At 37.8% G+C, this 12,057-nt stretch overlaps 1 protein-coding gene across 1 annotated transcript in view; it reads right to left on the reverse strand.

Annotated features, from left to right (window-relative positions):
• KLB (klotho beta) overlaps positions 1–12,057 on the reverse strand; it is a 44,948-nt gene that overhangs the window by 12,920 nt on the left and 19,971 nt on the right. Inside the window, exons 2-3 of the mRNA XM_089654035.1 lie at positions 4,890–5,400; positions 3,441–3,706 (exon numbers count right to left, since the gene is read on the reverse strand). Of these exons, the coding sequence (XP_089510161.1) occupies positions 3,441–3,706; positions 4,890–5,400 (777 nt within the window). The remainder of the gene's footprint in view (positions 1–3,440; positions 3,707–4,889; positions 5,401–12,057) is intronic.

Consider the following 12,057-nt stretch of genomic DNA (forward strand, 5'->3'; position numbering starts at 1 on the left):
GTCCAGGTTCCTTCCCCCATTTTCATTACTAGCCCATAGTAAAGAAACAAATTATGCATCACTGCACATGACATCTCCATCTTTCCCTATAGATTCCTGGGGGATGCAGAGCAGGCTAAATCTCCTGAGAACACACTCCAGACCATTAAAAGAGCACCTTCTTGTAAGATTTCAGCTGCTCTGTATTCTTGAGCTTGGTCAGAGAACAGGGGTAAAGTAAGTATAAAGCTAACCTTATTTTTTACAGGTATGTTTTGGACCTACTAACTGCTAGTGGTATATACAGGGAGGGGGACCTGGACAATAGTAAACCGCAGGTCAAAAAAAAAAAATCTCCTGCAAAATAATGTCATAATGTGCTAGTATGCATGGTATCAGGGCTTACCTTAAATACGTAGCCCTCCAGCGGTGCGTCATCACTATTGACAGGGTTTCCATCTTCACCCGGTTTTCCTTCCGAATGCGAGTTCTGGCTGTCTGACTGGCCGAGCTGCTATGACGTCACCGCCGCGCATGCGTGTGGGAGTCCCGGGCCACGGCACAGAGCTTTAAAGGAACAGCACGGGTATGCTGTTTCTTCAGAGTGAATGAAGTATTTCCCAGTCTCCAAAAACTTATATAGCATGTTCACAGTCTCTCTCAGCATATCCGCAGTCTCTGCTCCTCTCGTGTATTATGTCTGTAATCTCTGACCATATCTTGCATTACGTCTGCAGTCTCTGACCATTTCTTTTAACATGTCTGCAATCTCTGCTCATCATCTTTATTACATGACCATCTCTTTGACCATCTCTTGTATCATGCTCATAATCTTTGACTATGCTCTGTTCTGTGGCTGCTGTCTCTGATAATGAATATTCTCTGAATTTTATGTGTGCCCCTTTGGTGATGTCAAGGACCGCACTTGAGGCTCCCTGCATCACGAAAGACCACCACCAGTTTAGATCCATTCTAACTTTTAATTGATTTGATCTCAGCAAGGATGATCCCATCCTTTGCCTACAGAAGGAATCAACAACCATGTGTATTCAGTGGTATAACAGAAATACAAATTGGCAAATCAGTAAATTGTGGGTCACACCAAAAATGACTTTCATCTAGTACATTTTTTCAGGTGTTCATCATTTACTGGATTTACAGAGATGTGTTAGCTGTAATGGTCAGATGTTTCTTGGAAAGGTTAATCAGTGTTCTCCTAAGATGAGCTAACCATTGACAGTTGAGGGTGGTTGAGCTTGCAAGCATGATTCAACTGCTCAGTTATCTTTCATAAAGCCCATCTCCAATGAAATTTATTTTTAGCTTATGCTGGAATAGAGAATGTTTATAACATCTCTCAGGATTTTATTGACATCTGAGCTCCTATTCAGGAAATTTCACATAGTTACATAGTTAGTAAGGTTGGATAAAAATGCCAGTTCATCCAGTTCACACCTGTGTGGGTGCGTGTGTGCTCATGTCAAATATCATATCCCATATCCATGTATATTGTGCTCGCTAAGATGCCCATCTAAGGGTATTTTAAAACTATCAATATTACCTGCTGTCACCACCCCTCGTGGAAGTGAGTTCCACATCCTTACCGCCCTGACAGTGAAAAAACCCCTACAAAGTTTAAGGTTAAACGGCTTCTCCTCCAATTTCATTGAGTGATCCCATGGCTTCTTATACCTCCGGAGACTGTATAGTTTATTCCCTATGCTAGGATCACCAATAAGGTATTTGTATATCACTATCATATCTCCTCTCAAGCTTCTCTTCTCCAGGGAGAATAAGTGTAATGTTTGTAGTCGTTCCTCGTAACTGAGGTCCTCCAGTCCCCTTGTTAACTTTGTTGCCTTTCTCTGGACCCTCTCCAGTTCCCGCATCTCCCTCCTGAGGATAGATGACCAGAACTGCATACTCCAGATATGGCCAAACCAGAGTTTTATAAAGTGGCAGGATTATCAATTTAACTCTGGAATAAATTCCCTTATTAATGCATGTTAATATTCTGCTAGCTTTGCTTGCTACAGCTTGGCATTGCATGTCATTGCTGAATCTGATCATCTACTTGGATCCCCAGATCTTTTTCAATCCTGGATTCCCCCAGAGCTTCTTTTCCTATTGAGTAACTTCCGTTCATATTTATTAGCCCCCAGGTACATTACTTTACATTTTTCAACATCAAACCTCATTTGTCATTAGTTGCCCACTCCTTTATTTATGAGATTGAGCCATATATACCAACCTCTATATCATTTATTAATAAATTAAACAGAATTGATCCCAGGACAGAGCTCTGGGGTACCCCCCTTACCACTCCGACCAGTCTGAATACATGCTATTTATTACCAACCTTTGGACACGCCCCTGTAACCCTTTTTGGACACGCCCCTTTTCACTCTATTATAAAACCATATTTTATTATGGTCTGCTCCTCCATTGGAGATAGATTTTTTTTTTTTTTTGTCTTAACAGCTTGGATGGACAAAACTCCAATCATGTCTATTGTATTCTGAGAATGGATGCACTGGATATCAAAACACCCACTTGGTACTTGCATCTGATTGGATAGGTGTTGTTTGGCTGCCAGTTTTCCACCCCGCTCCTTCAATTTTGTAATCAAAGAACATCAAGCGAATGGGGGTAGACCAGGAGATGAATAAATAAATCTGCTTAATGTATGGCCAGCTTGAGCCTTCCCTACTCTGCCCAAATGAATAACACTTAAGGCCTGGATAGTGCTTTAAATAAATAGATAAAAAATAATGGTTTAAACAGGCACGCTCACCCAAGAACTTCTTTGAGGTTTTTATAACTGCCCTTTTCCCATTCCCATTTCCCTTTTCCCATTCTAATTATTTCCCAAACTATTAAAAATGTATTTTTATTGTTGTTTGTGTCCCCATTGTGCAGATGACACCTCAGTTATTGCTCCAGTGAATACTGTTATAGAACAAAGCAAATAAAAGTTTCACCAACAAGAAGAGACAACAATAATAACTCGATAACATACAGCAAAAGTAAACAGCAAAAAAACCAAACTGACAGCAATTCTAACCAATCCCCATTCTATTCAAAATGTAAAAAATTGTCTGTAGATCAAATTAAGGCCTTTGTTTAGAAAATAATATGGGACATTACCTAAATTTAATTAGAAGGGTCCCTTGTGCTGCTGCCAGCTGTAGTAGTGGAAATCTGTAGTTCTCTGCCCCCCTCCCATACCCTGCAGCCATAAACTTTCTGTGCTATGGAAGATATATCCAGCTGTGGACCTGTGACAGCCACTGATCAGGAGTGCTCGACTATGCCTGCTCTTTCAGGTCACCTCCTCCATTCATAGATGCTGTATATAGCTTCCATGAATGAAAAGCAATCTATGAAACATAGATGATTGAAGTGGATAATGTTTGTTGGACGTATTGTGAAACACACGTATACATAGTAGGGAAACATACCTTCAAAACAGAATCTGTTATTCCCCAGGAGTAGTCACATGGAAACTGCCCTTTAATTGGTGAATCAAGAGTAGCTGAAGGGAATCCATTCCGACTGATGACTTGTTTGTAATACAGTGCAGAGGATTTGGGTGTAAGTGCTTTGTCCTTGTTGAAGTCTACATAAAACAATCCACGCCTAATTTTATAGCCTTCTTGCCATTCAAAACTGTCTATCAGTGACCATGCAGTATAACCAAAGATCTGTATGCCATCGTGTTTAATAGCTGTTCACAAAAAAATTAAAAGAGAAAGTATGTCAAAGATAAACCATAATATTTTCTGATGATAATATATGCTATATTAGGCAAACATCTTGGATAAGGCAGTTTTAGAATGATGTGCCTGTCAATGGCTCAAGTGCACATGGATTTACTCTACACCAGTCTCCTACTCAGGCACAGCTATCTTCCCCACCAGCTGTGTGAAGCAACTGGAGCAGACAAATTGCACAACTGTCAGTATACATGGAGACTAAAGCCTCCTACTCACGATAAGAACGCTGGATGTTTGATTGTCCGTTTTTTTCCCAGCATGCTAGTCTCATATCGAAAATGTATTCTTTTGTTTCAAGGCATACACAATCTTGGTCACTACATTTTTTTTGGATGAAAACTGTACTGATTCAATTAAAATTGCTTATTCTGGTGTATCATATGAGAAAATTTTTTGGTGCTTGTCCCTTTGGATAATTTTGCATGAACTGTTGTGATCGGCTCTCAAAATCGGTCTTGGTTACTCAATTTTTTTTGGATAAATACTGTACTGTTTAAATGAAAATTGCTTGTTCTACTATTGTATAAGAAACATTTTTGGTGCTTGTCCCTTTGGATAATTTTGCATGAACTGTTGTGATCGGCTCTCAAAAGCTGTGTACTAACGATCAGATTATCTGACAATTGATGAAAAAATGGGATGAAAAATACCACTTTCGAAGCATGTGTACTAGGCATTATGCTGGACATGAACATGATACTTTCAGACAATGACAACCAATATCAAACAGCTTTATATCACAAACAGATTATGGCAGATTGCTTCATAGCTGTATTGAAATCAAGGCTGACAACAGTTCTCCCAATAAGACTCAGGAAAACCAACTAGTTGCACTCATTCAGTTTCATACAGTGAATTGAATGGAGCACAGGAGATGGCGTTACAATAAGTCTTTGAAGTTGACTATGCACAGCAGAAAAGGCTACCTGGCTTGCCCATTGAGTGACAGGACAGTACGAATTCTGCATCAATGTTCTGCATATTTTTGGTGTTTTTGGTACACATCTGCTACATGAGTATTTTCATATAATCAAAGTAGAAAGGGAGTTATTTTTTGGTTTAATTTTATTTCAGACCTCTGAGCCAGGTATTATATAATTTTCACATATGTGAACTAAATATATATTTACCAACCTTGTAAGACATCAACTATAAACTTCTTCATGATGTATAGCGTAGTAGTATCTTCAGTTCTGATATTGCTGTTTGAGAACCAACCATTTTCCATTATCAAGATCCTGGGGTTATTATACTCGAGTTTAATCCAGTTCAATACCCCTCTCAGATAAAGGGAAACCCTAAGTGTCTTGTTGTCATCAGTTGAGCGCTTAAAGTTATTTGGTCCAAAAGAAAAAGCAAAGAAGTCTGCTGTGCCTTGAATGTAAGATTTCTCATTTTCAGAAAACTTGGGCAAAACAGAGCTATACTTTGTCTTTAGACTGTCAGGGTAATCACCATCACCGTGAATAGGTTTGGCAAAACTTCCAAGTACAGCTTCCATGGACTCTTGACACATATCAATAGCTGAAGCATCAATGTTTTTATTTTCTGGTTCTAACCAGTGAGATCCTAGGGTCACAGACAAGTACCCCTTGTGCTTAGGGCGGAAGTTGGTATTATAGGTATGCCAAACCATAGCATGAGCCTGCAATACAAAAACAAAACTGGATTAAAGTGAGAAATACACATTTAAAAAACATCTAGTGTTCTCCTAATTCTAATATTAGATGGTAATGTATATTTTGTTTCATTTTAAGATGTTTACAGACTTGGGATCAGTGTCGGGACAAGGATGACCACTGCCCAGGGTGAAGATTCCAAACTGCAAACACAGAATGTTTCCACTTCCTCCCAATGTGCATGCTTGATCAACCTATGGAGCTACAACCCAATCGATAAAAAAAAGTGCAGTGTCTACTATCATTAAGGTTTAGCCTGTAAAAAAAAATAGAAACAGGACATGGTTAAAGGTTAAGGTCATGCTACAGGCATTGTTGGAGACTGCAGACATGCTACAAGAGATTGTCAGAGACTATAACATACTATAAGAGTGGTTGGTGACTCTTATAAATCTCTACTATTACAAATCAATGCTTCTACATCTAAGCCCCTTAAAAATTACTTGTGCCATATTGAATATTTTTCTCAGCAATGTCTGTTTTGAAAGCTCAGAGGGCAAAAAATAAAAAATAATAAATGAGATAAATAGCAAAAAACATTAGGTAGTGTGAAAGAAATAAACCAAACCATTTAAGTACCAGAATCCAGTCTAAAGAATATTTTCCTTCACCTGGCCTGAGTAAGCCCACAGAAAAGTGTCAAAGGACCCCATGCAGCCCCTGGGCCACAGGTTCTGCCCCAGAGATCTATAGAATGGAAACAGTGTTATGTGGCCACCATCTGCAATGTGCATCAAACATTTTTCCTGCATGTAGAAGCACATTGAATTAAAGTGGAACTGAAGTTACACAAACATATGTTTGTAAAAATGTTATTTGGTCAAAGTATTTTACCCTGGGAAGCTTGCTGTGGTCAAACAAATGCTGGTTTGTATCCTGTCCATCATAAAAAAATGTATCCTTGCATCAGTGTTTAGATTATTTTTATCTAATGATATGTGTTAATATTGGTCTTTGACCATGCTTTTTTTTCAGTGCTCATATTGATGTGCTTATATTGGGAGCTTTTTTCTACAAAACAAAACAGCTAAAAATACACATAACCCTGCTTTCATATGCAAATACATAAAGTTGTTAACCATATGAACCACAAACTTTCTTTATTTTTAATTTCATAAAACTGCACCTGCTCAGAGGTATGCTGCTCATATAAATGAGGCTGTATATAATGCAGAGATTAGCACTGACAGACGCATCATTACTTTCTGTATGAAGGAGGCAGCAATAGTATACAGCATGGAGAATCCCATGGGACATGCATAATACACACAGTGACCAAAAACAGACTGATTAAAACTGAATTAGTCTATATAGGAAAACATATTATATAAAAGGTCAAAAACATCTAACGTCAGAAAATTACATTACAACAGTAGCAACATAAACTGTACAAACAGTAAAAATAGGGCTGTTTCTTTAAAATGCAAGAAAAATGTGCCCAATTAAATGGTCTGGGGAAAGGAAGCAGATTAATTAAATACAACTTAGTGCTGCTGAGCAGATATAATGGGCAGAACAAGCTTTAATTAAGAGACTATTTTGAATTGTTTTGTCATTATGCAATGTATATAGCTCTAATCTATTTAAAGGGTCACTGTAACCAAAACTGTATAATTTGGGGAGGAAGAGGGGGGCATTAGAGATCTGGACTGTATCTCGAAGGAACTGTGCCACTTGTGTACCCTCTGTTTTTCCTTACCAAAATAGACTCCTTATTCAAAATGTGAATCATGAGTGGCCTGTAAGTACACCACCCAGCGTGTCAAAAGTCGATTTAAAAATTGAATGAACTAGCTGGAACGTTATGGACCAAACAGTGACTGAAATCTATAAGATGCAGCTACTGTTCCACAGGGCCACCATATTTAGGCAGCCATGGGTGCTGTGGCTGCCTGAATAAAATATCCAGCAATAGAAATTCCTCCATCCTCACTGCTGCAGATGGGGGAATCAGTTGATTTCTCTTGTTTACCTCTCAGGCTGAACAAAAGAAAATCCAGATGTGTTTGGTGGCTTTTTTTTTTTCTTGTTGCATTCTGGGTATTGTAAAGATAAAAAATACAACAAGGTAATAAACTTCCTGTATAATGTCTGCATTATGTGCACAAACCTGAGAACTCACTGTGCCCCTGAGAGATATAAGAAGCTGCTGTGTTCTTTAAAGCCCAATTTTACCCTCCTTCCCCGACAGCACAGGAGAGCTTAGCATAGGGCTACAGTACTATTACATAGAAAATATTAAAGACATATACTTTTATGCAGCCTGACTTCATAACACATACAACAAACAAAAGCACCAAGGTAATTTACCATGATGATACTTATCCAATAAAATATGAAAATATCAGTTTATATTTGTTTTAGATTAAAAAAAGTAATATATATTAAAAAAACAGTGCAGAAACATTTTGAAGAACCTATATACATTGTGTGCACAATTATCAGGCAAGTGAGTATTTTGACCAAATCATAATTTTTATGCACATTGTTCAACTCCAAGCTGTATGAACTTGAATGTTTATTGGATTTAAGCATATCAGGTGATGTGTAATGAGGAAGGGTGTGACCTAAGGAGATCAACACCCTATATCAAGCTGTGCATAATTATTAGGCAGTTTCTTTTCCTCAGGTACAATGGGCCAAAAAAGAGATTTAACAGACTGAAAAGTCAAAAAGTATAAAAAGTCTTCCAGAGGGATGCAGCACTCTTGAAATCGCTAAGATATTAGGGCGTGATCACAGAACCATCAAACTTTTTGTTGCAAATAGTCAACAGTGTTGCAAGAAATGTGTTGAGAAAGAAAGACGCAAACTAACTGCCAAATATTTGAGAAGAATCAAACGTAGCAATACCAGGAACCAATTATCCTCCAGGGCTTTCATATTCTAGAACTGTAACCTATCTGGAGGGCCCAGAGGTACAAGGTGTTCAGTGCTCAGAGACATGGCCAAGGTAAAGAAGCACATACTTTGAAACGTCAAGACTGGGCCAAGAAATATCTGAAGACAGATTTTTCAAAGTTTTTATGGACTGAAGAGATGAGAGAGACTCTTGTTTGACCAGATGGATGGGTCAGTGTCTGGATCATTAACAGGCACTGAGCTCCACGTTGAGTCAGACCCCAGCAAGGTGGAGATGGGGTACTGGTATGGGCTGATATTATTAAAGATGATCTAGTTTGACCTTTTTGGGTTGAAGATGGACTCAAAATCAACTCCCAACCTACAGCCAGTTTTTATAAGACACTTTCTTCAAGCAGTGGTACAGGAAAAAGTCTGCATCTTCCAAGAAGACGTTGATATTTATGCAGGAAAATGCTCAATTGCATGCATGGAAGTACTCCACTGCATGGCTAGCCAGTAAAGGTGTTAAAGATGAAAGAATAATGACATGGTCCCCTTCCTCACCTGACTTAAACCCTAATGAGAACTTGTGGGCCCTTCTTAAAAGGGAGATTTACGGTGAAGGAAAACAGTACATTTCTCAGAACAGTGTCTTGGAGGCTGTGGTTGCTGTTGCATAAAAAGTTGATCATCAACAGATCAAGAAACTGACAGACTCCATGAATGGAAGGCTTATGACTGGTATTGAAAAGAGAGGTGAATATATGTCCTCATGCACACTGGAAGTTTTTACAACTGCTGTTTTTGGCTGTTGACATTTTTTTCTACAGCCAGTAAACTCCCCATGTTATCCTATGTGTCCATGCACACATAGACTGTAATCAATGTTTTTCGACAGGGGCATTTTTTGGCTGAAAAAAAAAAAACAGAACTAGTGGGTTTTTAGAGAAGTTTTTCAGCTGTAAAAAGCTGTAATGCTGAAAAACACGGCAAAACATGGTAAAATGCTGTAAATTGAAGTAATTGCGACAAACCAGTGGTTTTGGACTTTTTTTGACCAAAAAATAAAATATTTTGGTTAAAAAAACTGTAAAAAGGCCGAAAAAGACGCAAACATGAAAAAAACTCGAAAAATCGCATCAAAACTCTAATACAAAAATGCTAAAAAACACACATTTTTACATCACCAGCATTATTATTAAAACGCTCAGTGTGCATGGAGCCTATTGGTAATTGTTTTTTTTTTTTAAATGTTTATTTGTAAATTTTTAGTTGTTTGTTTATTATTCTCACTTACATATGAAAATAACAAGTAAGATGGGAGAATTTTGAGTTTTCATTTAGTTGCATAAAATTTCTGCACATTAATATTTGCTCAATAATTGTGCACACAGAGATATTTCCCTAAGAAAGCCAAAACCTCACTTTTACTTGCTTAAATATTCAGATTTGAAGTTTAACATTTTGGATTGACCGTGAGCATTGTAATTGTTCAATAATGAAATTAATCCTCAAAAATACAACTTGCCTAATACCGTAATTGTGCACAGTATATACAGTATATATATATATATATATATATATATATATATATATATATAAAAGATAACCTAATAATTACTGAAATAAGGAAACACAATCAATGTTCTGTACAATTTGATCTCATATAGCACCACTGGGTACTGTTTATTGGTTTGTCTTTATCAAAGACAAATGTTTGCTTAATACCAAGCAAGCACACCACATCAATATTAAGCGTTAAGATCTCATCTTGTGAAATTCCTATTCCAGCTGACATTTTCCCCACTATGAATCAGTATATCATTTTGGTGGTTAATCTAAAACTACAGATAAATGCATCACTTGCTTGTCACGCATCATACAGAACAGTACAGTAACCCAAGAATGATGCTTTGAAAGGTGTTGTCTTATAAAGAATTTGCATAGCCATTTGTCCAGTAAAAGTACATGTACATTCATTGTGTGCAAATGGGGCAAAAAATCAAATAAGCTATATCCTGCACTGTTCGAATGTATAGCATTGATTTTAAACAGAAAATACTACATGTGACCACTAGATAGAGCTAATTATCATAGGAATTTCCTATAATAGTTAGCTCCATCCAGTGGCCAAATGATGCAGTATTTTCTGTTTAAAATCCACTATTTACAATCGAACAGCACAGCATATGCCCTATTTACACTAAATTTTGTGGCCCCATTCACACAGAATGAATGCATAGGTTCTTCTAGTGGATGAATGGCCATGCAAATTCTTTATAACTTAACCAATTAATGTTACAGTTACACCTGATCTACTGCTGATAACTTTTTTTTAAATGAAGATCACAAAAGCTCATGTGCCCAGATACCAACAAACAGAAAATTAATTTTCTTTTGTTGTCTGTCACTGTATGGAGTAATTGTGTGACTGTGTCTGTTGACTCCTACCTATTTGTAAAATTTGACTTGGGAGCCAAAATTATATTTTTTAAATTTTGCCCAAATTCTATAATATATGCACTCTTTCAAAAAGAGTTTCTAATAATGTCCTAGGCTCTATGATCTGTGGAATCTGGAGAATGTCTTCTTCTCAGTCACATTGGGCAAAGGACCTTGCTTCTCAGTCATATTCCTATTAAATACAGTATGGCTGGGAGGTAGAGCCATGGCTACACAACCAATCCTTCACTGACAACCAGGCAGACACACAAAGTCAGAGAAGAATTTTGACAGCTAACAGCTGTAAGCCTGGAAGGTGCACTAGCTCAATGCATGCCTGTTGGAACAGAACAAACAAAATACTGGATCTTATCTCGTTGGTATAGCACTGGGGGAGGGGAGGCACTGGATGGTTGTAGGCTAGGTTTGGTGAGAACGAGTTTCATAAAAAGATGAACTTTAATAACTTTTGAACCTGAACCAACCATTAAGGACCAGATATGAGTATACCCAGGCTAATTTCACATGTTCTGTATATAGATCTTGAATTATTTTTTTAGAAGTCCATCCTTGTGATGGATTTGGTGCAGACTGCAATTTTCATGCCACTCTAAATTTGGTATGTAATGTGGCATTAATGCATAATGCCAGATAATAGAAATGATCACTGAAGACCTAATGAATCTTCCTTCTAAATGACAGTAGCCTTGAATGATATCCTCATATTGTAGGCAGGCACCACTCAGTGCTCATAGGTCCCACTAACTAACTGAAGTGGGGCTCCAGCACAACCTGAAGGTCCTAAAAAAAAACAAATATTTAGAAACTTAAAAGTGTTACTAATCCCAAGACCCTGAATTCACTATATCTGGTCTCCCACAGTACACAAACCTCAGTGAGTATAACAAGTATGCTTTACTGCATGTGCAGACTGATTTTACTGTTGTGGGTTTAGTAACACTGTAAGAATAAGCTCACCAATACAATATCCTGTCCTGCAATCAAAATGACTCTCATTAGTCTGCTGATGCACCAGCACGTGAAGACTCTTGGGACCTCCTGGGTAGTGGAGATCTACAGAGGTTACCAGCAGGACCAAAGGCACTGGGTAGCCCTTTCTACCTACTTAAGAGATTAGCTTAGTAACGTCCCTTAAGACACATTATTATTATACAGGATTTATATAGCACCAACAGTTTGCGCAGCTCTTTACAAAACGAAGGTAGACATTACAGTTACAATACAATTTGGTACAAGAGGGCCCTGCACATTAGAGCTTACAATCTAGGAGGAAAGGTTGAGTGATACAAAAGGTAATAGATGTGGGGGGATGAGGT

This window comes from Staurois parvus, unplaced genomic scaffold (genome assembly GCF_062004578.1).
Source record: "Staurois parvus isolate SC_StPar_1 unplaced genomic scaffold, SC_StPar_1.0 ptg000734l, whole genome shotgun sequence".
Classification (NCBI taxonomy): domain Eukaryota; kingdom Metazoa; phylum Chordata; class Amphibia; order Anura; family Ranidae; genus Staurois; species Staurois parvus.